This window comes from Catharus ustulatus, chromosome 1 (genome assembly GCF_009819885.2).
Source record: "Catharus ustulatus isolate bCatUst1 chromosome 1, bCatUst1.pri.v2, whole genome shotgun sequence".
Classification (NCBI taxonomy): domain Eukaryota; kingdom Metazoa; phylum Chordata; class Aves; order Passeriformes; family Turdidae; genus Catharus; species Catharus ustulatus.
The window spans coordinates 125,493,817-125,520,151 of NC_046221.1; the positions used below are offsets into that span (position 1 = coordinate 125,493,817).

Sequence of the window (26,335 nt, forward strand, 5' to 3'; positions counted from 1 at the left end):
TTGGAGGAATACTGTCCTGACCACAAAAAACAGCACAGACCTAAAGTAGGTCTGAAAAGTCAACATAAGTATGTAAGAAAAATTGAAGTTAGAACTCTTGACCACTTAAGAGAATCTGCACTAAGCAGACAGATATCCAACTTTTGAGTCAGGAAAAAAAAATGATGCTGAGTACTTGCAGATACCACTGCAGTTCCTGTTATCTGAGGACTGTGTAGGTTTGCATATTCCAAATTAAGGCTATTTACTGGCAACACCCACTTGAATTCCATAGCTTTTCCCTTTTTAAATATAGTGAAACATTTCCAGTGACATTTGTATGTTTTCTGCTGTTCAGAGTTTCTGGTCCTTGTGCTCTCTCAAAATATAAACTCTGATCTTATTTCTAGTGTATGAAATACCATGATTCTTGTGTTTATACAATCCTTGTTTTAATTAATATTTCATTATATCTGCTTTTTCACTTTATTTTTTACTTATGTTTATAAGTAGGGAACAAAGTTGCTCTGACATGCCTTATTTTTGAATTATTTGTGCTAAATTCCAGAGGAAAGGAAGAATGTGATAAACGAATTATCAGAGATGAGGAAGCAGCTTCGTAGTGAAGAGAGGCGATTGCAGGAACAGTTGCTAAATGTGGCCAGTCGTGATAATGTACCAATTACACGGTAAGAATTTAATCTGCTGTTTCAAAAGCCAGGTTTTTCACAGGATCTTACTGTGTATTACTAGCTACTACTAGCTGACCAATATACATGAGCGGAATGAAAATGTAAAGGTAGAACTTGTATAGAATTTTTTATTTCATTTTTTTCTAATGTGTTTGGGTTTTTTCCAAGACTCTTGCTAAAGTTTATTGTAAGAGTGGCTGTACTGGTGAGATAGGAAGTTGGAATGCGCTGTCTTGAGGAGTGGTCTGAAACACATGTGTAAGGCAGTGTCTCTTTACCCTTTTTTTCTTGGGCATGATTTGCGCCTGTAAACTGCAGTACTACTGCTGCTGCATATGCTTATGAATACAGTACTGTTGTGGAAGTACTTTCTTTTTTACTGAAAAATCATATTCTCTTTATTTAATAAATTTGATTTTCTTCAAAAATGTATTAGTTAATCATACCAATTAGCTGGAAAAGACTAATTGCCAGCCTTAGTTCCACTCTTTCTATAACACAATGTGCAGTGTCATTACTTTCAAATTTATTTTCCTGTTTTGATAGCTTTATTTAAAGAGAAAAGATCTGAACATTATCAATATTGTATTTCCAGCCAACTCATTAATATTAGGATGTTAAATTGCTTTCTGCTTGTTTTACAAACCTTTCAAGCAGGAGGAGGGAGAAGAATCCGAGGGACATATTTGAGATGGCCAGGCTTCGTCTGCAGGCTCCAGTTCGGCGACCTTCCTTAAAGGAGGCACAAGATCCTGTCAATATACAGAATATCTGGGATTTTAATGAACTTAAATACAAAGGCAGGTAGATCTTGTTACTGATGAGGAAGAGGAAGGAAACATCTGTCATTCTCTTCCATCTTCCATTCCACGCAGGATTTAAAGACAAAAATTAAAATTAGGCTCTTCGTGAGCTACTGCCCATGCACTGCACTTTGTGAGCAGTATTTTGTTCATGTGTCTGTATCTCTCTGTGAGGCTGTTCCTGCAATTCCATCGAATTCTTGGCTTCACAGCACTGCACCGTCATTTGGAGTACTGATCTGTCTTGTAGTCCCTGCTGCTTAAACTTCTTGTGCATTTGATATCATGGTTACTGAAAATAGACTGGGTTGGACTTCTTTATCAAGCAAAAAATTATGTTTCTATGGAACTTTCTGTTTATTCTATACCAGAAAACATATATTTTTAATATAGTAAAATTGTAAAATCACCTCTTACTTGCTCATCCTCTTGGCCATTGATGCTATTATTTTTAATGGATATTTATTTTAAAATGATTTTCAGAAATGTTAATTTAGGGGGAAAAAAAGTAAATTTCATCTCTTTGCTCTAGATTCTGAAACACGTATGGGCTTGAGGCACATGTATCCTGATCCTCCAAAAGATGACCAGACTCTAGAGATTCAGCAGCAGGCACTGTTGAGGGAGCAACAGAGGAAACTTGACAGAATGAGAATGAGGAGAGAAACAGAAGGTAAAGAATGAATGCTCTGAGATGAACAAAAATCTTTGGAATGACATGTTTTGTATTTGATAAGAATTAAAACCAACCAGCACTAGTTTTACTTCTTTCAAGTGCACTGTCGGCACTGCAGAACGAAACAGTACAACACCAGAACGCTGAAAGTCTGTTGTAATGTAAGCATAAAAAGATTGAGTGTTTGGGGGAGCTTTTGTGGTTTTGTACTTACTTTTCGGGTTTTTTAATTACTTGTGACTGTTTCCTGGAAGTAATTTAACTAGTGCCCCATACTTCAAAAATTGTAAGGGAAAAAAAGTTTTGTTACTATTTCTTGGAGAAAACTAGAGAACAGTGAGACTTTTTTGCTGAACTGTGAAAAAAGTCTTAGCAGATAAGTTCCATGGAGCAGTTCTTGAGTTCTCATGGAGAAAGTATGATGGCTTTGAACTGTGAATTGATTAAAATACAACTGGTGTATCTTTACCTTGGTTTCCTTTTAATGGATGAAATTTCTTTCATTTCCATTATCTTGGGTTGATCTATTTCAGAAACCTGTATCCATAAAAAGCCTTTGCTTTAGAAACCACATGTGAGATACTGTGACTACTTGGAGGTTCCAGAAGGAAAATATTGCTTGTATTGCTAAATAGAGATGATCCTAAGATAGTAAACATTAACAGCCTAACATGGAAAATATTTTGTCTGCATATTGCAGAAGCAGTGAAAAGTAGGTGTATTACCTCTTTTTTTCCATGTTACAATTAATTTCAAATGTAAGGTTCATTCAGGTATCTTTTACAAACAGTAATAAAAGAACAGTATTTCTAGTTGTTTTAGAGGATATTTAAAATAATGAGATTTGCTTAAACCTATACAAATGAACTCAGTTTTGAGTGCAGGATACAGATTTCTTGGAAAAGCCTCTGTAATTCAGACTGGCCTAACTAAATTTTTGAAGGGAAAATAACTTTATGTCTGCAGTAGCTTAGCCTTTGCTAACAGCCAGACTCCCTCCTGCTTACATCCCCTCACTCCTGCCCTTTGGGGAAACAGGAAGAATAAAGCTTGTTAACCAAGGTGCAGATGGGGAGATTGGTTGCCAGTTGCTGTTGTGTGCAAAACAGACCCGACTTGGAGAAAATTAACCTAATTACTATAATCCTAAATATTTGATTAGTGACTTTGAGTAGCAGAAAATAAAAAGCATGAAGCCTGCACCTTTTCTGTCCCTTTCTTGTGCCCATTTTCACTCCTTCATTCTCAATTCCCTGCTCCCCTTCCTTGGTACTACCCCAGGTACCAAGTTACTTCTCTGATGCAATTAGTGATGTCAGGCTTGGGCAGGGGGGAATTATTTATGGTCATTACAGAGCAGTTCCTCTCTGCTGCTTCTGTCTACTTGCACCTTTTGATCTGCTCTTCCATAGTGTCTTTCATGGGCTACAGGGGAATCTCTTCTCTGGCACCTGTGTACCACCTCCTCCTCTTCTCTGGCCTTGGTGCCTTCAGGGCTGCTTCTCACAGGTTTGTCCTCAGTCCTACTGCTGTGCTTTGATCTGCTTTTTCTCGAATTTGTTTGCAGAGGTATCACAAACATGACTGATAGGCCTTGCTGTGTCCTGCAGCAGCTCCGTTGTGGCAACAGCTGTGCCCAGCACAGGGTATCTCCTGGCATCTCCCCACAGCCCCCACCTTGCCACTGCCACCCATGGAATTGCACCTTAGCCTTAGGGCATTAAATAAAACCGAGCACATGTGGAAGGAAAATATTTCCATTTTTGCATACTGCTTTGGAAAAACTGAATGCCTCTTCTGGTCATTGGTGCTTTGAGGCTTGTTCCTGTTTGCTGTTGCCAGACCTGTAAGATTAACAGAATTGATATTGAGATGTGAAGGGTGACAGCTGCGGTTTGTTCAGTATCTTGTTGAGTGTTAGAGATGATTCCTTTCTATCTTGGACAGATGAGCTGGTGTTCAAGCAATGTGTTCCATACTGCTTATGAATACTAGAACATCACAGTTGCAAATAAGCATATCTATGTCACATTCTGTGTTAATTATATGGTTGTGAGTATCCTTTGTGTCTAAATTGAATGTATAGGCTTGACTTCAATCTTCCTCTTCATGAGATTGACTGAAATGATGAAAAATAATTCGCTGGCTTCAGCTGAGGTATCTCTAGGGCTTGGTTCTGGTTTTCCACCACTAGAATATTTTTTAATAGACCAGTCTGAGAAAGCTTTCATTTAATGTTTTCTGCAGAGAAACCTCCACTATCTAGAAAGCAAATTCACCTTTTTCATTAATTTCAAGCACATGCAGTCAGTTAGATTTCTGCTAGTGGATAATGTAGGCTTCTATGATGACATCCAAGGAAAGGCCTCTTCAGGTTAGCTTAGATTAGTTGATAGATAGGCAGCTGATTTTTATAAGTGTTTTCCACTGATGCTTCTAGAGGCTCCTTAAAGAGTTTTTTCTCTTTCTCTCTCCTACTGCTTTACAACATCATTTAACTTTATAGTCTGTCACTGAGTACTGAGCAAGAGAATTAGTTGCCATCTCTCTGTTTCCAGTTTATTTTCCTCAGAGACAACTTCATCACTTTCCTCTTGCTGAAAAATAGACCAGTAGTTTTATTGTCTGTTTTAATGCAGAAAGAAAGATGAGTTAAAGCAGTATGTACTTTTATACTTTGGGTGAAATAATGCCTTATGGGCTGTTGTGGCAAAGGCATATCTTTTTTTCCACACCATGTGTAAGTGTTCTTTGCTTTACATGCTTTTTATACAGTTTTTCCCTCTGATATGTTTTGTTTTTCTCTTTATGTGAAAGAGGAATATGTTGACTGTTAATGAAACTATAAACTGAGAAATCAATGTTTTAAATATCCCAAGTTTTTAAATGCTAGCTGCGTCCTATGAATGAGGCAGTTTTTTGCAGACTTCTGGATGATTGTTTTTCTGGGGGATGAGAGGGAAAGCTCCAAGAGCAGGTTTGATGTTGCTGTGCTGCAGTGCTGGATGTTGCTTGACTGGAGCAATGTGTCAGGAATGGGCTGGGAGTCAGGCCAGGATGACTGACAGCTCACATGCTCTGATGCTGGGCAGGAAGTCAGCAACACACTGAGTAAGGTGGTGTTTCTTGCATCTCTGTCTCAAAAACAATCTAACTAGATAATTTATTTGAAAACTTAGCCTAAATAAGAAAAGTAACTTCAGTTCTACTTCTTTGCATTTCCGGCATGCATTGGGTCACTGTTAGCTTAACTTTCAGGATGGTTCTCTGTGCTCTCCAGATCTGAGTATTTTATCTCTAGATAAAAGCATATATATTCTTATCACTTTTCTCTGTGAAACGATCTCTGTGTGGTTCAGCTTCTCTTTGAAAGCTGGAAGTGTGGTGTGCTCAGCATGTTGAATGTACATTTACTCTTGGGGCTTTCTGCAGTCCCTGCTGTGGTTGTTATTCCCTGCCAGGAGCCAAAAAACAGATTAGAAATAATACACTACAGACTTCTGTTTGATTTCTCTGATTCTACTTAAATTTACAAAAGGAAACTGGAAAAATTGTTGCTTTCATGCATTTTAAAAACTCGTTCCTTCAGCACAATTTATGTATATTTAAAGATGTAATGCATACTCGTCCTCATTTTTTCAATAATAAGCTGATAAAATATGTTTTGTTATTAACTATTTTTATGTTAACCCTGTTGTTTTGTCTCTTGTCTCTGTAGCTTTTGATGATCACGATGATTCTGCTTTGGACAGCTACCCACAAACCATGGGCCTGGTAAGAATAAAAGGTTTTTTATTATATTTCAAGTGTGAGAAATATTGTGTCTTTCACTGATTTGGAGAAAGGAATGACACTTAACAAGACAGCAAATGAATTTACTTCTTTTTCTGGTCCACACAAATGACAACTTCTTTAAACTTGACATACAAGTTGCTTATCTTTGTATATAGAGATGGCCTGATTCCTTAACTCTCTTCCTTTTATATTCATTGGTACTTATTTTATATTCATATATGTTAGATTGCTGCTGGGGGGTGAGAATTAGTAGAAAAAGCCAAGCCAGAAACAATTGCTCTGAATTCGGGTGGTTTAAGTGATGCACTTGGCAGTCGAGAATTGGATCTGCTCAGATGGAATGTTTATTTTCTGACTTAGTGAAAAGAGCAAAATAAAGTTCTATCAAATTAGAATCCTGCACTAACCCAAAATACTGAATAACAGAGTTCAATTGTATTTCATGGGAATGTGAAACAATGAAAAACAGGAGACCATGCAACAGCGAAGACATTAACCCTGGGGATAATACTGTCACTAAATGCAGAAATGAAACAGTTTTTATTTAAAAAATAATCACATTAATGCCCTTTATAGTTGTAATTTAATGCCTGAAATTATCATTCAGAGCAATGCTTTGCAGTAAAAGATTTGTTTTCTCCTTCTGTTCTCCTTCTGTTCTCCTTCTCTTCTGTTTCCTCTGATTGTTTCTACTGCTTTGATTTTAGAGTGGTTTTCAGCATAAATTATTCCACAGTAGGATTTCTGTAACAAATGGTTGCAACTATGAAGTGAACTATGAGTATTGGTCTTAGTGCTTGATATTATTTTGTAGAAATTCATTATTTTAAATGCTTTAATGTCAAAGATTGTTTGTGGTGGGATAAGTTAAACAAAAGGAATCATTCTTCATTTGATCAATACTTCGTACAAACCTTAATTGCAAAGCTCACTTTGAGCAGTGACTGTTCTGAACCTCATGCAGAGTGATGAAGATCAATTTCTTGATGGAACTGTCTGTGTTACACAAATTACCACAACAGTTGCCATGTGTAGGCAATTTCAGCAACAGAAAAGTAAAAAAAAAAAAACCCTTTATGCTTGAGGAGAATATGAGTTCTTTAAAAATGTGTTGGGTTTTTCGGACCACAAAGTCGGGGATAGTAGAATATTAACACTGTAGAGCTACTCTTTGCTTTGCAGAGGTTTGGCAGTTAATTTGCATTAATTATTATTTGGCCCCAGAACTGTATTGAAGCCTCTGAATTTCCATTTTTTCTGTTTCACTTTTGTAGTTCAGCAACAAATCTAGCGAATTCCAGAAAAATTCCCTGTTGGAATCAGATAGCGCTTTTATTGGTGAGTGTGCACCTCCCCTTAACCATGGTATGAGTGTACAGACACTTGGTTTAGTCTAAAGCTGTGTCTCTAAAATGATTATTGCTGTTTTAGAAGTTGCAATGGTTGTAGCTATGGTGATTGGTTTGAAGTATTAGGAAGTTATGTCTCCAAATTAAAAGGCAGAGATTTATGAGATTTTACTGCAACCAGTTTGTGTAGATGACACCTAAATTTAACAATGCTGCTCACTTGCCCTTTACCACCTTACATCTTTTCCTGAGAAAGCATCTTTCTGTGCTCTTCATGCTTTGTCTGGGAGGTTAGTCTTGTCAAGGGCCTTCTTTTGACAACTTCTCGGCTTTGGGTAAGGAAAAGCTGATATTTATTCAGGAAATGTGTTACAATGGTAGCATAGGCAATGTTTTTCTATTGTTCTGCTGCAAATAATATAATTTATTGGCAATCAGAGCTTGCAATTGCAATCTATCCACAGTGAAATACAAAAGTCTTAGGCAGTCAGCGATTCTTTTCATGGTTATTCTTTTGATTTACAAGCGTGCTTGATTTTAAGTATGATTATATGGGTATAAAATAGCAATTCATTCTAAATTAGTCACTTTTCTGCTGTTCACATATTATTTCATTTTACTTGCAACTTCATACTTACAGACATTGTCACTTATCATCTGAAGCAGAAGATTTTTAGTTTTCTAAAGGTTTTTGTATAGGCTGCCTCATGTAATGTCTCTCTATTCAACCTTTATATGCGTGGATGTAAAAGTGCTGTTTTATTTGCAGTTACTAGAAATAATAAGGCTAGAAAACCCAACCAGCTCAGGCCTTTACATGTTATTTTTCATTAGCAGGCATTTCAGTATCTTGAAATTTCTTTCAGTCATCTATGGGAAATCATCTTGCAAGGTTTTTATTCTTGGCTGTAGGGGAGACGCAGTAGAGTCCTGCAGGTACTTTTTAATTAAACAGTGTTTCTGTAAACTGATGATTATTTTCTCTGGCCTTGGTTAAAAGCAGATTTTTTTCATTTGAAGTGTGTTCAAGCCCATTCTGTTAATGTGCAAGTCCTGGAGTACAGGGTAGAACCTGGCATTAGGAAGAGCACAAGGTGAGGGCTTTCAGCCTTGTTCAGTGCATTTGGTTCTTTCTGTAGTCTGCAAAACCTTCTTTTCCAGGTTAAGGATTACGGTGTATTAGTACAGCCCAGTGGTGAAGAGATGCCTCAGGAGACCCATCAGTCTGGGCTGGGGCCAAGTATCCTGATTGCATTTCATAAGTCTTGCTAAGCTGGGCCTTTCATAGGTTGCCTTTCTTGAATTGGAATCAGCATTTTTGAATCTTTGTTTACCATCAACAGTATTGTGAGGATAAATATCCGCCTGTGCCTTCTGTAAACTGTGTCCTTTCATCTGCTCTGAGGCTGCCACCTCTGTAATGGGATGCTCTTGGTTATTCACCACTTTCATAAGGCTCATGATATTGATAGTCCTCTCACCTTTTCCCTTCTTCCCATCCTGCTGGTACTTGCAGTTTAGTGAGGTGTTGGAGTTAACCTAATAATATATTATTTATTTATTTATTATTTATTTATTATTATTTATTTCCCCCCACTCCCTTTTCCCCCCCAGATCATTTATGACTGATGAAAACCATGTTCTTCAAAAGTGAGCTGTATGCATTAATCAAAAATGTGTTATCCTTTGCATTATTTGGGCTTTATAAATAGCTACTAACATTCTGAATGTGAATCTAGTGACTTCCATCTCTGAAATTAAAAATGAAAACTGTCACTGTGGGCTGCCTTCTCTGTGAGTTGTGCTGCTCACATTGTGTGAGGGTCTTTTGTGAAATACAGGGGGTGTATTTTAACAGTGTTTGCCATTTTCAAGAAGAGTGTAACACTACCCTCTGTTTTGGTTGAGTTTTTCTACATGGGTTTAAAATCCAGCTCAATTTTGACATCTGTTAAGTCAGCATTACATATGTTTATCTCCTAGGGCTCAGAAATTTGAGGCAGTTAGATACGAAGTGGTTTATTAGTATTTTTTCCCCTTTTTTTTGCCTCACTGAAAATGCCTAGAATCCATTAGTGTTAATGCAGTGATTTAAAAGCATCTCTGTGCAGCAGGATCTGAATGATAGATGCTTGCAGGAGCAGGTAGCGTCTGATACTGATGATACTCTAATAGTACAAATAAATTCTTAAGTTTTGTTGTGACAAATTCACATTGTTAAACCATTTTTTATATTCAGAGTAACAGCACTATTTTGAATATAGTGAAATTCAGCTGTTCTTGTAGCTGGAATTCTGAATTGTTAGCCTTACACCATTTCAAAATTACACTTTGAGTTTTTACTTGAAACATTTGTGATAAGACCTCTGCAGAAACTGGGGAAGAGAAAAGATGAGAGGAGAATAAAAAATGTATTTTTAGGGAAAAAAACAACTGACAATATAAAAGAAGAAAAATATTTTTGTTATTCTGAACTTGTTTGATATCAATCAAATTTATTTTTCAAGTATAAGTCAATTTTCAACCAAAAGAATTGTTTAATTGTTATGTTTAGAATTTACACACATTTATCTTTAATTTTTTTTTTTTTTTTACTTTATGTGATATATTGGTCTAACCACTTTTCCAAAACATGACTTTGTTGTCACAATGAGTAGCTGGTGGTAGGGGATTCTGTAGGGGTTTTGTTGAGCAGAGTCCTTCCTTTTCCTGGGAGGCTCTGTTCCTGAAGATGCAGTAGGAAACAGAGCCACTGTCTGCACCAAGCATCAGCAAAGCCATCAGCCAGCCCCAGGCAGGGGTACTGCTCCTGGAGGAAAAAAACAAAGGTCTTGTTTGAAGCAGTTTATGTTTGAAAGAGTTTCCAGAGTCAGCAAAAGAAGGGGAAATAGGCAAGTGTGAAGCAGAGACATGACCTTAGGATTCCTGTATATTATAAAAATAGATTAAACTCCCCCCACAGTAATGTGATACAAGTATGATCAAAAAGTAGTTATTTATTCTTGTATGGACAGATTCTAACATTTTAGTATGTGAAAAGGCAGAGATATGACCAAGGATGTGTGATTAAGGCATAAATCTTGTGTTACCGTATTCCATGTAACACTGAGAGTCCATGTAATGTTGTTATGTATTCCATGTAACATATTCACAAACATAATTTGTTATGACTCTGATTTTCCAAGTGCTCTCTCTTTCAAGTACAGGTGCTGTGCTCGTTTGAGTGCTCATTTACTTTAAAGGTCTGGGTAGAAACAGGATTTGTAACAAATATATTCCTGTGATGGAGCAAGTACAATATATTGCCTTCTTTCAAAACATAAACAGGTTGGAGCACTCTCTGGTGTTTTGATTTCTTTGAAAATTATTTCACCTGTTTTTCCAGGTGCTAATGGGGAAACATTTTCTGCCTTAGAAGAAGTGAATTTATTACCACAGCATCCACCTTCTGCAAGGGAGAGGAGACGACTAAGGCAGAGAGCTCTGGAGAGTGCTGTAAATGTAAGAACTGACAGATGTAATGTCAGACAGCTCCTGTGCTTTCACAGTGGCTCCATGTTGTGGCTCCTGAGGGAGTACACATGCAGCTATTTCCCCTTTTAAAAAGGATACTGTTTAACTGAAGGATTTGTGCATTTTTGGATTCTCTGCAGGAGGAAGTCCCACGAGGGCAGACACCGTTGCTGCAGCCTGACAGCTTCTCTGTGCACTCCAACTTCAGCCTCGATGTTGATCACGTGAAAGGCAAGAATGAGGAGCGACTGCACAGACTGACTGAGCTCCAGCAGAAATCTCCTTCCTCGGGTATGCTCCCTGTAGCAGAGATGATACAGTGAACACTAAGTAATTATAGTAATTAAAGGAACAAATAATAGTAGGCTTCATGTAGCAGAGCAGTGAGCACCAGCTCAAACACAGGAGTTATTTATAGAGCTCTCTAGCTGGTACAAGGGCTTCCCCAGCACCCCGCAGCACAACTTCTTTAGACTAAGTTTAGAGGAGGAGAGTAGGAAAAGATTCTCATATTCTTGTCTGGTCAGCCACTCCTGTGAGCACCACTGCAGTGTGAGCAGCAGGATGGGGATATCCAGCTGCACAGCTGAAATGGCAGTGGGAAGAAATAAAACACCCGAGTGATGAATGATGATGAGGTGCCTGTATGAGTTTATTGGCATTCCTGGGAGTCAGATGTCTGTGCTCCAACCAGCATGAAGATATGCCAGAGAAATTGTGTATGATGAGGTACTTCAGTTTCTAGTTAATTTGATTTTCTAGTGGTTTGTTAATATTAATGATCATTCAGTATTTGAGTAAGTGAGTATTTGATACCTCTTTCACTGCACACACACTTGAATTCATTCCATGTTTCTTACATCAGGTGCTGGGAGGTGTCTTGGAGCATCTCCAAATGCTGGCTGCCTGATCTAGATCCCTTTTGTGTATGAAGTACCAATCATGGCAACCATAATGGCCTTTAATTTCTCACATAGATTGTGACCCAGTTCATACACTTTGTGCTAATGATTCTTTCATACGAGTCTGCAGTCTCCCTTTTTTTGGAGGTAGTTGCTATGCTGTCTAGGCAATTACAGTATCACTATCCTTTTTATAAACTTAATGAGAGTACAGATGCTGGCAGTATTTTTGATTCTGTTGCTATGGGTACTCTTACAAGCACTTCATGCTTTTTTTTTTTTTTGGCTTAACCATCTCACTGTAGTTTTTAAGTCACTAAAAAATGAACCCTATTCATACTAATTTTCTTCTATAATCTAAATAAACTCTTTACTAGTTTTACTCCACCCAGATATATTTGCTATGTGAACACTTTTACTTCCGTATCTTTGTTGTATTTCACCTCTTTTATAATTTTATCTCATACTGCATGCACTACACATTTTATTTTGCTTGCCTTCTGTTTGTCACAGCCTCCAGAGCTTCAGCCTTTAGATAAATATAATTTTGATATATATATATATATATATGTAAAAATGTCTGTATGTAGCTTGCTCTCTGGAGCACATCGGGACCCATCACACATCCTTAGCATTTGTGCCTCTTGGAAAGGCAGCAATAGATCCTCTTGCTCAGCTGTGTTTGTTCAGGCTGCACTGCTGCTTGCCCTCGTGTTCCCTCCTTGTGCTCAGGGATGTTACAGAAAAAATGAAGCCAAGTTTTTTTTTCTCCTTTTCCCTATCAGTCTGAAAGAGCCCTTGTGCCATCCTCTTGCTTTCTGAGCAGCAGGACTGTCATTTCTCCTCTGCCCTCAGAGACACTGCTGAGAGAAAACTAATCTCTCAAATATATAATAACTATGGAATCTGATTATCCTCCCTTTAAATGACTAGGGATGGCAATTCACAGGCTTTGATAAATTCTAAGAGCTGATCTGTTTCAATAAGGAGGCTCTGTTCACAGCAGTTCACTTTCTCCTATGGGACTGATGTGGGAATCCTAAAGGCATCCTAATATTATTTTCTTACTTGGAAAATTAGAAGAAAGGAGTGAGGCCTTTTTCTTCGTTTTCAGCCATCCAAAAAAATTCCTATCAGTGTAGGTTTGGTGAATATTCGAGTGATGGAGTCTCTGCAAGCCATAGATAGAATCTCTGTCAAGCAGTGTATGTGTGTTCCTAAGGACATAAACAAGAGCAGATAGAGAAGAGGGAATTCTCACATTTGGGCACACAAGATGTGCTGCTGTTGGTGTTTTACAGCAATCCAGATACCATTCAGTTTCTAAACCAGAATTTCATGCTAAGGAAAAACTTTCCTTACCCTCAGCCCCCACACGCAAACTGAATTATCAAGAGTCTTGATATGTGTCCCAGTTAAGGACAGTTTTTTACAGAGTGTGCAAAGTGTTGAAATTCATGATGAAGGTGTGCAGTGTGGCTGATCTGCTTGTGCTTTCTAAAAGCAGCACCAAGTGAGTCTGATCCAGTGATGTACACTGTAATCTTACCTCTGGCAAACAGTTGATCTTGGCTCTTACATCTGCCAGATTTAAGGGCTTTGCTTTAAAGGCAGAAGTAGTTAAGTGTGGGGAAATGCAGTGCTCTGACCGGGGCATTCACAGTTTGTCTGTCTCTAAACAACCTTCTTTTTATTGTTGCTAGATATCATCTCTTAAAGCAGCAAACAGAAAATTAGTTTTCTTTAGGTGTCACTTTTCCTGCTGTGTGCTGTTAACCCCTCAACCTACACATGTGAAAAACTGTGGGTTCCAACCCACGGGAGAGTTCATCTAACCCAGGATTTAGGAGACAAAGGGTTCACTCTGCTTCAAGCACAAGAGATGACAGGCCCGAGAGAGAGGGAGGTCTGCTCTCACTTCTAGTGTTGCAGACAAGTTTTAACCAGGCTGGGAAGGCTTGGAGGACGATCAGATCTGTATGATGTGACAGAACTAATGATTCATGCCAAGTACTTTTTGTTCCAAAAGAATTTGGCATTTTGTTTTATAACCTGCAATCCCACCTAACAGACAAGGAGGAAAACTGAGCCCTTGCTCTCAGTGTATGTGGGGTTGTGCAGTTCCTGTCCTTCCCTTCACCCCTGCACTCCTGCTGCTTCTCCAAGCCTTGGGCTCTCACACCTATGCTTAGACAGCAACTTTCAGTTTTTAATGAGAATGTTCAGAGAAGCTTTGGTTTAAATTCTCATTTTTATAAACTCATCATTTTTGTAGAATAAACCCCTGCAATTTGTAAAAGTCATCCAAATACTGAAACTACATGGCACTTATTAATTGCTTAGGTGAATTATTTAATCACTAAAGAATATAAAATTTTGCTTTGCCTGAATTATGATGTTTCTGCAAAAAATATTTTTTTTCCTAATCTAGAGTCCTTAAACACTTTTATGCCCACCTTAAACACCAAGAAACCAGAACCTCCTCATTGATGTGACTCAGTTTTAAGAGGAAAACATTGCAATTTGCAGTCATTATAGGTAGCTGGGGTTTGTACAATTTTTTTGATCTATGTAAAATTTAAATGTTGTGAGGCCAAAAAATGGAACAGCACAGAGAAATATATACATTTATATCCCTTTATGTAGAGAAAAATTTTATGTTGTTGATAATCTACACTAAGAACTATTTGTTTAAGCTATTGTGTACATATGATTGCTGACAGAATTGAAACAAGTAATAGTGGAGTCTAGTGTGATAATGACGCAGAGTTCAAAGGCAAGGCCATTCTACTTTATGTTGGGTGGGGTTGATTTCGTAGCTGGAAGATCTCAGCTTAGCCAGTTTCACTGACATTGCACTGAGGTTTTGAGCTATGCTGAGCTGTGATGCATGGCTCACTTGCATTTGTGCTGTTAAACCGAGTTAAAACAATTCTTGCTCAGTAGGAGACTGTCTATGCAAGGTTCAGTCAGGTCACTGTAATTGAATGGCCTTATTTTAACATGCATATATGCATATATGCTGTGTCAGGTTTGACTTCTCCCTAAATAGAAGCTCTTTGGGAAGCAAGAACCCTCTGCCAAGTCCACCCACCTCTGCCTGTGTCCTCATCCCCTTGCTGAGCTGCGGGTGGGGAGCTCTTGGGCCACAGTTCCCCAGAACATCAAACGTGTGCTAAGCAGAAATGTCATTTACAAGCATTATTGATGCACTGGTTGCAGCCAGGCCTGCCCAGTGTTGTGATGGGAAGAGCTTCTCTCCCCTCTAACACGCGTGCTGCTCTCCTCCTTTCTCAGGTGATGACATTTCCTTAGGGGACGTGGAAGACCTTCTGAAGCGCGCTCAGTCCCGCGCCAGCTCCATTGACACCGTGGCCACTGAGCCCTGGCTGCGCCCGGGAACGTCGGCCACGCTCCGGAGACTCCTGGAGGAGCAGCCGAGCCCAGCGAAGCTGACCCCAGAGCCTGCACTCCCGCTGGGCTGGCAGGGCCTCTCCACCGCGCACGGCTGACCCCGCCGTGGAGTCTTGCAGGGAGAGGCTCCCGCGTGCAGCTGTGTGCAATTGAAAACGGCAAGAATAAACAGACACAGAGTGGAACGGAGATGTAGCACAGGGATATTTTCTGTTCCATGATGTGGAAAATGGAGGAACAGCTTGGCAGCTTTTGCACTTTTATATAACTTATATTTCAGCCTCAAAAACAGAGTGTGGTGTGTGTGAATTTGATATTAAATCAAAGATTTTTTTAGCTTTATAGTCAAACTCCAAAACTTTCTAGCATTAGAGTAGCCCAAGAGCAGAAGGGCATTACCCAAAGAGTGAGTAACTTGAAGATGGACACTTGGTTTTCATACAGGATAAATGCTGTCCTGCATGAAAGCACAGCTAACACTTTCATGGGAAAAAATGATTATCAGCAATGTGTCTTAAATTCCCTAACTTGTCATGTGCTGAAAATACAGATATTGTTGAATATATTTAAGTTTCTGATTGAAGAGTTAATAAAGTATTTTGTTACTAAAATTATTTTTGTTATAAAAACTGTGAAAGTAGACTTCAATTTTCTTAATTTATTACTTCAACTTTCATTTACTCATGAACAAACTGGAGTGTTAAGGCTATCTCCGAAGAAATAAAAACACATGGAAAATCTGTTGCTTAAGAGCACAGAGCTTTAGAAAGAAGGACATGGAACAAGATTTTAGGAATTCAGTGAACTACACAACCAATGTAAAGCAGGGGTAATGCTGCAACTTTCCTCTTGGTTAGGAAATTCCCACCCAGATGCCTAAACCTGATCAACAGTGGGGGAAAAGACCCTAATAAACCACTGATGAAAACAAGGACTTTTTACAAAGGTCTTTTATTTTACTACACTGCCACCTTCAAGCTTTTGTAGGCTGTGAAGGCTACAGCAGTTCATGATGAGGGAAGGCAATGTTTGCTGACAGATGCACTTCAAACCGACTGGTGTTGAGCGTCTTCATGGGCTTAGCACATTCCTTCCCAGAGAGGATTTGCCAAATGAGGATAATTCTCACCCTGAATTTCTGGCTCAACAGTAAGAAGGTTCAGCAGTGTGGCTATGACAGCAGTGGGCACTCAAGCAGGGGCACTGGTGTAACCCCCAGCCACAGCTGCTTCTGTCTGGACTTCCTGGATACAGGGGAATAAATTTGTGAAAAAGCTTTATAATAATAACTTACCCCCCTCTCATGCCAAAGCCCACCTTTTGCCTTTTATTCTTTGTCACCTGCCCTGATGGCGCTCCGCCTCCCAAGGTTCAACTTTGAGACACATTCACTGTACCAGCTCCAGGCCAGATGCAGAATTTCTCTTCCTCATCTGTCTACAGAGTTTAATTATTCTTTATTCCCTTAATTTTAATTGGAGTTTTCCTCTAAGAGAAGCATGAAGCGTTCCCCTAAAAAGCAACTCTCATTTCACTGCAGTAAGTTTCATAAATGTCACAGTTGGAAGTTCAAGGCCAGGATGTGGCACAATCCCTCTTTGAATTCCATTTTTCACCTGTACCATGGCCTGAAACCACTGTAATTACTGTAACCTCACTGCTCAGCAGCCCTTAGCACCATCAATTCCACTCTTCCCTGCAGCTACCCTGCCTTGGGCACTCAGCATGCTGCCCGAGACACTCAGAGTCCTTTGCATCTTCCCTTTCCAGATCTTTCTTCAGCTTTCTCTGCCTCTCCAAAGGTTAGCTCTTGGCAGGGCCCTTCTGCCTCTCTAACTTTTCATCATGACAGCCTGACCTGCAAAATAAATGTGTCTGCAGTCCCAGCCCTGATGGATATTGAGATGACTAGAAGAGATCCTCTTCTCTGCCTCTGACCCCAGATTTTTGACAGTTACCATAGATGTGAATGTCCAGAGAGCTGCAAGCTGAACATGATGCCAGAGCACATCCGATGCTGCTCTGGCATTGCAAGAACTAAAGAGAAGCACAGGAGAATTATGATGACACCAAAGTTGAGCTCCCACTGAACCAAAATTAAACAGCTATCAGGTCTTTTCCACATAAACAGTAAATAAGGCATGAGAAGGCCAGGCTGTAAAAGAAAAATGTCATTGCTAAAGAGGAGTACACAACAAAACAATGAAGCAGTGAAGTTTAAAACCAGAAAGAGCCCCACAATCCCTGCCCAAGCTTTTAGATAATTCATTGTACTCACTGTTCTGTCTTGACCACAGATGATTAGAAAGCAATTGGGCAGACCCACAAGGAACAGTGGCTGTTTAAATAGTGCTCAGTGCAACAGTGTCAGAGTTTGCTAAAGCCATGGGGGAGAGTATGGCAATGAATAGGGATGGGACACATTAGACTCATTGCAAAAATTATTACTGATCACTGTCAAACAGACAAAGACCTCAGGTCTGGCCTAGCACAGCAGTTTAAGATTTAAACACAGCACAACAAACTGAACAAGTAAAATACAGCCCAAGAGGAGAGGCTACAATTAGTTCCAATAACCTCAATTCTCCCCCTTCTGACATTGGCAATTGCTATTTGGCTTTGCTCCACTCCAATTAACTTTGTGAGCAAACTCTGAATCACAGGTCATAGCATATTAATTCCCTTTTCTGGTTTTTCCATAGCTATTTCATTGAACTGCTTACACTTCGTTCTGGAGCCTGCTGTGAATGGCTGTGGCAGACGCATTGCCATTAAACACAGAGGAGGCTCCCTCACACGCCGCCTTGCTCTTCACACTGCTCTCCTGTGCCCGTCAGGAGTTTTGTGAGAACACAGGAGAACAATCCAATTCCACTTCTACTTACAAAATTGAAGATGCTGACAAGGCTGAGCTGGCTGATGTGCTCCAGGTCAGCAGAACTGCAATCCCAGCCCTTCCCCCTTTCTCCATCAGCTGCTTGGTGTTTGCATTTAATCCCCGGAGAGCAGCAAAGTGCAGTACTTGATTCTATCTGTGCAGCACTACAGGGTCCATATGACCAGTTCAGACAGCACTTCTATTCTCCTCCAGCCCTGCCCACCTTTTCCTTGAATTTACCACTCCTTTTCCCTCTGCATTTGTCTCTAACAGTGAGAAGAGGCACCTCAGCCAACCAGAGGGCACCCAGCTTTCTGCTCCCAGAGCCTGGGGATTGCTCCTTTGAAACAAAAGCATGAGAGGCAAAGCAAACTGTAAAACAAGTAGCTGTGGATTAGACTGGTTTTGATTGCACTGATGAAAGAGTTCAAAAACTTTATTGACCTATAACCTGATTAGAATATGCCAGATGAGAACCAAATATTGTACAGAAAGTTGTACAGAATTTTTTTTACATAGAAAACTTTACATATCTGTACCATATACATTTTGTCCATCTGAAAAAAATTTCTACATCCATTGTAATACAGAATGCTTGACAATCTCGTCTGTTAACCATCAGAGCACAATTCACAGTATGAATACATTTCCAATAAATTTAACCATCCCTAAACCATGCCAGATTTGTTAACTTGAATATATCCAACATTAAATTCTGTACATAAGAGTGAAATCTACATCAAACAAAAAACATCTGACAGCAGACACAACCTAGACTTGTTTGCAGTGATTCAAGTTCCAGTCCTTGAAGGATCATCATTTCAATGGCTCGTTATATTTAAAAGCCCTAAAACAAGTATATTACAGGTAGTTATGTCAGTCGTGATATTTCTACCGCTGCTCTTGACAAAAGTCAGCAACAATAACTTCTGGGCTACAATGAAACAAAACAAAACAAAACAAAAATAACAAAAAAGGAAAAAAAAATCACAACCCAAAAGAGAAACCCAAACTTCTAGTGCATTTGGTAAACAAGGAAGAGTTATGGGCTTTCAACAAATCAGTAATACAGAAATAAAATAATTTGGGAAGAACTGTATAGTGTTAAAGAGTTTATATTACAGACCTGCATCTCTGTACATTTTCACAGAAGGATGATTACCAATGTCTCAGACAGCCTGAGTGTGCAAAAATCTTAGAATATCAGACATAGTTGCTAAATATTTTTTTTCCATGAACAATAATCTCCATTTTCTTTTCACTATAAACATTTTATCCTTCAAAATACAGCTCTCCTGAGTTGTACTTCTCGCAGAAGCTCAAACCTTTACATATATATGTTTCTTTGGGTACATTTTACTTTCACACCCGCCACAAAGATCTGTTTGCTATACTGCTGTCTAGGACAGTAAAGGACACTGCAGCCCGTGCTGACAAGGGGACTGTGCTATAAACTGGCTCTGTGCTCAGCATGAGCCAGGCAAGAGAAACCGGTGAGAGAGAATCCGCCAGGAAAGAGAGGGACTGGAGTGTTGCAAGCCTTAATTACAGTTGTAAGCGTCTGTACCGTTAACCCTTGGATACACGTTGCCAGAGAAAGAAATCATTTATATGGAGATCCAGACAGAATGGCCCAGCTACCTGGTCCTTTTATTTAGCTGAGGAATATAAACTTTGTAACAGAGTGTCACTATCTGCTAATGCTTGCTTACTCCACACTCCTGTTCTGGTGGTTGGGATATTTGGAAAACCACACCAATCCGCAGGAAAAACCTTCGCAAAACAGCTCGAAGCTCAGGAATAAGGTCAAACTGCATTATTTCACACAACAAAGGATAGTAGAACGAGGCATGGGCTTTGAACTGAGGAGAAAACAAACAAGAAATGACTGTTATACATTGGTACACCTCAGAAAGCACACTGTAAAATAAAAGCTTTAACTATGCTCCCAAATGAGCGTGAGAAACTCACAAAGTGACAAGCAGAAACACCTTTACAACTGAAACTAGCAGTGCTAGAACAAGGCTAAGACAGCTGTGATGCACTCTGACAGATGCTCTCCAGCTACACAAAGCTCCTTATTAATGTTTATTCTCCAAGAGGAAATATTTTTCTACTATGAGTTTTTTTCTTGCAGTTGGCCTTTTTCACTTAATAATTAAAGCAAATTTTTCTTAGAAACAGAGGAGAATTTAACAAGGATTTATTTACTGCAGAATTGCTTTGGAGAAGGTCAAGGTGTACATGTATCTGCAGCACTGCTGGCAGAAACAAGAGTTAATTCTTTCAATAAAACATCATCACTAATTGTCTTCCTCAGCAGGAGAGGAGTAAAAACAATTTAACACACACTTCTAGAAGATTCCAGCATCTTTAACCTTCTGACACACTTTATCACTCACTGCACCTTCACACTGAATTATTAGTGTCAGTATCTGTCAAGTGCAGTTTGAATGTACATTCCCTCAACACAAGAGTGTCTAGAGGGCAGCAGGAGCTTTTAAAGTCAAGTCTGTAACTGTGTGTGACAAACCAGTTTGGAACTACTTCTCACCTGTACATGTCATCTGAAACATCATTCCAAACAGTTACTTACCCTTTCATCACTTATCTTCAGGACTTTAGTCAAAAATAAGAGTAAAAGGTTAGTCCAGGCTTCACGATGACTTTCTGATGTAAGAGTGAGAAAATAGCTCAGAGCCTCGCTGCAGACACTGGAGACAAAAGACACAAAAAATAACAACTCACATGTCCTTCTGAGCTCTACTGCAAAGAGAGGGCTTTGGCTTTGCAACTTCTGGCAGTGTAGGGCCCTGGTGTAGAACAGCATTATTTTATGAAAGCTGCTCTCTGCCTGGTTAACAACAGAAAGCAGTGACTTTGTTCCACTCAAACCCAAAGTCCTAGGATTTCAGTAATAAATAAGCTCACAAAATGTGATTATACTGTTTGTGCATGTGACAAAATGTTATGTGGACTTTAGGAACATCTCATGTTGATGTATCTAGGCAGTTTTCAGTTCTGCCTCCTAGTCTTAGCCTAAAGTGTTGCTGTTGAGGTTTGAAGACCTCCCTAATTCCAACAGTTGCTTGAAAACTTTATTAAAAAAACCATTCAGACCAAGAGCCAAAGGCTCACAAGGCTGCTTATATTATATTCTCATTTCTGAAAATCAGAACAAATAGTGCCAGTTCCCTATAATACCTGAGGTTAGTGAAAGAAAAAAATAGGGTTTAGGTGATAGTTGCTTTTCTTTTTAAAGAGGAGCTGTAATAAGCCCCCATCTACCCACATGGTACAAAAAAAAAAGGTGACAAAAATCCTTTTCTCCTTGCAAAACATGCAGTCAGATCAAGAAGGAGAGACAGCATCAGTAGCTGGAGGCACAGCACTCCCCACAGAACATAAAACTCTTAATATTAGCTGTGACCACCACATGTGTTAGCTCTACAAGTTTACTGCAACCAGAGAAAGTCTATCCTTTTAAACAACCCACCCCCTTTCTTTAACATCAGAAATAAAGAAGAGGTTCAGCTCCATGGACCTTACTTCAGCAGTCTTTGCTGGACTTCCTCCCAGGCGCTGGTGCGGCTCTCGTCCATGTACATGCGGAACAGGATGCGCAGCCCACAGGCCAGGCTGCTCGTCTCCTGCTTCAGCAGGTTGGGCTTTGATTTGCCTTTGAAACCTACAGCAATTCCAAGCATCCATTCAGATTTTTGTTTCAGTTGGCATTCTTTCTTACAGGCCCCCACTTCTCTTTCTAAGTATCTTCTGCACACAGACAGAAGAACCACTTCAGGTAATTAATTCCGCATAATATTTAGCTAATGGAGCATTGCTAAAAATTAATCTATTTCTATGTGCCATAATTGTGTTTGGCACCCATTTTTAATGTCAGCTTCCAAGTGGTTGTGAAACCTGTGTTTGTGCCTGTAGCTTTCAAGCATGGGACTCACACCTACAGCCAAGAATCAGCCTGGCAGCTGTATCTCAGTGAAACCTTAAATTTTAGAAAACCACAGATATTTGCACCTCCACAGATTAGGTCTCCTCCCTTTGGGAATCCTACAGTTAGAGAGCTAAAGCTTCAACTTTTACATTTAGCATCAAAGTACTTTTGACCTATTTTTGGGTCAATTCACACTGTCACAAAGTATTTCTCCAAGGGGACTGACTCACCTGCTTTCCAGAGAGCAGTTCTTTGTTCATTATTTGAATTAAATGCTTTAGCAAATCTGTGAGACTCCAGCAGACAATCGAGAAGTTTGAAAAGCTGTTGTGATGTAAGGAAACGATACATCCCTTGATCCTGTGTATCCACATGGACATCAAAGTCTACTGCATCTCTCTATTGAAAAAAGAGGAAAAGGATAAAAAAGATTTGAAGCAAAAATTCACAACTCTCTTCAGCAAGCTTCTGTGATAACTCAATCCTATCCTGTTTACACCTGTACTTGTATTTAAACTTAACACTGTATTAAAGGTTGTATCCACATCCCAGTTACATAAATCCCTTTGAACAATACATGTTTTAATCTCCAGAGTGCTGTCCTGGCACAGCAAATGCAATTTAATGGAAGTCATAAAAGATCTCAACAGTCCAATGGAAATTCTCCAATGCATGTAATAATTGTAAATTAGCAGATGCTACAGGAGTTCAAGAAACTTTATCTTGAAACATTTGGAGGAAAAGGTGTTAAAAAGAGAGATACCTATCTTTTCCACTTACTTGTGCTGCTGCTAGATTCTCCGCATCCTCTTTTTTGCTAGTTGCTGGGAAGAACACAATGTTGTCGATCGTCTGAATGAGTTCCAGCTGTACAACACACTTGATCAAAAGAGCAGCAAATAACTTCTGTTCTGGGAATTCTTTAAAGGAAAGAAAATTACTTGTTAACTAAAGAACTTTTCTGAGCTGTTTTCAGGGCAAACTGAAGAACAGTTTAACTTCAAGCACATGTGTAAACCAAACCTAGAATCCACCAGTTGGAATTACTAACACCAGGACAAATTACCAGGTTACCAACTGAAACTTGTTAAAAATCTGTTTCCTGAAGTTGTCTGTGATACATCAGATCAACCTGGTTCAATGTTACCTAAAAATCATCAAAATGAGTGACTTGGACCTTCAGTGCAATCGCAAGAGCCAGAGGCTGTTGCCAGGCAGGCGGCTTAGCACAGCATTGGCATCGTTGCTTGTTTACAGCTGTGGCAAGAGCTGATGTACCACACAACCACATAACTGCACCAGGATCTTAAATAAGGGTTCGATACACTCTATCCAAATCACAGACAGAATTCTTTTTCAACTACTGCTTCTGTTGCATTTTGCACTGAAAAATCTCAGCTCCTAAGAAAAGAAATCTCACATAGCATTATAAGGAGGCTTCTATCTTTAATATTTTGCTTTGGTTAAAAAGCCTAGAAGCTTGCAGTTGAACTCTTAGATTTTTAAAACACACACCAAAAATGTGGACCCACAGGAGACCAAGAGAATTCTGTCATACTACATGAAGACAAAAATTTAAACAATGTGATTTCTTCACATCATAGTTCTGAAATCATAGCTTGGGTTATAACTAAATACTGGTGTTTATGCTTAATATCCAGCATAAACAGAACAGAAGATTGGTGATACAAGCATCATACAGTCACCCTAAGACTCTAACACATCAAACATGTGTTCCATACTACTCTTTAACAGATACCAAACGCCAAACCACTGCAGAGCACGCACTTGCTGCTGGCCTGGCTTTACTTGTTTCTTCAGCTACTGTGGCCCCTGTGCTGGGCTGATACGGGCGTCCATCTGAAGATCGAGGCTGGATGGAATCATGGATATCTACTGACTTCTGGGAGATTGTATCCTGAAAATAAAGAAAAAAAAATAAGTAACTTACAGAAAACTTCTGGCAATTGATACCTATTGGTAATTGGTAATAGTGCTGTGCTCTTCAGAGCTGTTTCAACTCTGCACTTTCATTCACTTTAGTCATATTTGCTATAAGCATTCATGAAAGATGTACTAGAAAAAAGAGCTACTAACAACTGAAAATTTAACAAGTAACAAATTCTTAAGTACACATAAAAGGCAATGAACAGCATTTTTCAGATAGGTTTTGAATTCCCTCCAAGCATTTCTTCTCTCTCACAAGAGTTACTACAGCTTTTATCATATCAAGAGTAGGAGGTTTGCTGTAAGGTTCCTGTAAAGAGCAGCTCAGCTTCTCATATCACTAGATAACCAAGGTTTTCATCTCTACTAAGTAAAAATATGTATTTTAATAGGTATCATGTCTACAGATAGCAAAACACTCCATCATATTTGAACAACCTAAAGAAAAAGGAGATGAAAATATCCAAATATCCAAAGCCCGCAAAGATTCTATCTTACTAAATGAGACAGCCAAAATATTTTTCCTTTATTATAATTTATTATACAAGTTCTGTTAATTCTGAAGCTGTAAAATATCTTTTTACACTGAAAACACTTTTTACCCTGATTTTTTAAAAAAACATCCATGTTAAACTATTTCAAAGGTAAAAGATCTTTCCATTTACCCAAGACTACGACATTTATTTGCCATTTATGCATGCTATTATATTTGACATAAATGGATCAAAAATATAGCCAGTATGTTTAGATCAAACCACTATAAATGAGTCACGGTACAGGATGAAGGTACAATACCCATGTAATGAGAACTGGCCTTCACAAACATTTACTCTCTGTTTAAGCTGAACTGTGTTAACACTTCATAATGATAAATGGAGGGAGTCAGTCTCTCTTACTAAAGCTCATTTGAGGTCATTATCCTTGAGCAACTTAGATCAAGTGCTTCATTAATCTACGAAGAGCTTTATGCAGCTATCTTGTGAGAATGTCAAAAAGCTAAACTAATTCTCATCAGTAGCAAAGAAGCTACAGGGCTGTCACTTGCAGGCAAATCCAGACTTCACATCACTTTACTCAATCAACACGAAGAAATTGGATGGTTATACAAATTTTTTACTTTAAATAGATATTTAAGGAAAATATTTACTACAGGGGAAATTTTACTACAAGGGAAAATTTGGAGGCAATAAAAGAAAAAATCAATCTAACTGTCAATCTAACCCTCTTCATCAGTTTTTCTTCCTGTCAATACATCAAAATAAAGAAAACCATGATCCAAGCCATAAAACAACTCAAAGTCCAAATACAGTATCAGAGAAACCTGCTAGACACAGGACATTACATAAAACAAACATAGATAACTACCTACAGCTGATTTCTGGAAGTCAACTTTGCTGCAAATAAATACATACTTCTCCATAAACTAATTCCTTGCCATTTTTAAACATTAAATAGCCTTGAGCAGGAAAAAAAAATCAAATAAATCCAAATAAAAAACTGTATTTAAATCAAGTACATTTTTCACCTAATCTATATCTCAACACATTTGTACTGAGCTCTTATAATCCTAAATTATTGTTTTATTTCAGCAGCTTACCAGTTTTTCTTTTGCATCAGAGGAAGAGCCAGAGCAGAACTCCCCACCAACTGGTCGCCAAGTCAGTAGCCTTGAAAATATAAAACCAATCCCAAATTTACTAAGTTTCAAACATTAATCAGAACCAACACTCTAAAAAGTCCCCTTCAGCATGGTGTGGGCTTTTTGCATTATTTTCAATTCTAAGTGCACTTCATTCTTTGACACGTTTGAAAGTGTAAATACTGTGTTTGTTGAATTTCAGTGTTTCTGTCAACTACCTTGGATGGACAAGGTGACTGTATTGAGGTGGGTTAGTTTTTCTCAGAAATACTGGATTTGTCTTAAGGCAGTGTTTAGTACCATTAGTGGGCCTCTTCTGCATTAAACTTGACCTAGAATAAGGAATGAATATACTCCAGAACAAATAATGAAAACATTTGAAGAGGTTTTGCATTTTCTGTCTGGGTTATATTCCAGGATTGTGCTTCTCTTTCCACTAAAAATTCACCACTTTCTCTCAGGATTCATTGCTGTTAAGAGGTGTCAAATTACTGACAATACTTCTGATCTCTTCCCTGCTGACTTTCTATAGGACACTTCTGTCTTGAGGATCTTAACCTTAGCACTAAAAAATTTCTACAGTGATTGTAACTTACTGAGACTGACTGTGCCTGCCAAGAATTGAGGGAAATTTGATTAAATAACCTAAGTTGTCCCATCATTTCTTGTTCTATCCAATCACTGTTGCAAAGTAAGACTGAATCAGGATCTCAAACTCTTTAGTCTCAATCTGTGTGTGGTATTTGTGTCTGCATTTCCTATGGGAGAGCTTTCCCCACCAAGTTAAGCATCCTAA

The 26,335-nt window shown here is 38.8% G+C and overlaps 2 protein-coding genes across 15 annotated transcripts in view; one reads left to right on the top strand and one right to left on the bottom strand.

The window, feature by feature from the left end:
* Positions 1–16,054, top strand: part of CSPP1 (centrosome and spindle pole associated protein 1) — a 64,945-nt gene extending 48,891 nt beyond the window's left edge. For 13 of the 14 annotated variants that reach the window (XM_033069266.2, XM_033069326.2, XM_033069274.2 and 10 more), the window contains 8 exons: positions 548–668; positions 1,326–1,471; positions 2,007–2,147; positions 5,869–5,924; positions 7,220–7,283; positions 10,680–10,795; positions 10,948–11,098; positions 15,007–16,054. In XM_033069266.2, the coding sequence (XP_032925157.1) occupies positions 548–668; positions 1,326–1,471; positions 2,007–2,147; positions 5,869–5,924; positions 7,220–7,283; positions 10,680–10,795; positions 10,948–11,098; positions 15,007–15,221 (1,010 nt within the window). In that variant the 3' untranslated portion in view covers positions 15,222–16,054. The remainder of the gene's footprint in view (positions 1–547; positions 669–1,325; positions 1,472–2,006; positions 2,148–5,868; positions 5,925–7,219; positions 7,284–10,679; positions 10,796–10,947; positions 11,099–15,006) is intronic. The other variant, XM_033069281.2, reaches the window with a different exon arrangement.
* A 2,365-nt stretch (positions 16,055–18,419) lies between these two features.
* ARFGEF1 (ADP ribosylation factor guanine nucleotide exchange factor 1) overlaps positions 18,420–26,335 on the bottom strand; it is a 90,265-nt gene continuing 82,349 nt past the window's right edge. The window contains exons 33-39 of the mRNA XM_033069256.2: positions 25,498–25,567; positions 23,742–23,871; positions 22,734–22,873; positions 22,184–22,352; positions 21,551–21,689; positions 20,598–20,715; positions 18,420–19,863 (exon numbers count right to left, since the gene is read on the bottom strand). Of these exons, the coding sequence (XP_032925147.1) occupies positions 19,699–19,863; positions 20,598–20,715; positions 21,551–21,689; positions 22,184–22,352; positions 22,734–22,873; positions 23,742–23,871; positions 25,498–25,567 (931 nt within the window). The 3' untranslated portion in view covers positions 18,420–19,698. The remainder of the gene's footprint in view (positions 19,864–20,597; positions 20,716–21,550; positions 21,690–22,183; positions 22,353–22,733; positions 22,874–23,741; positions 23,872–25,497; positions 25,568–26,335) is intronic.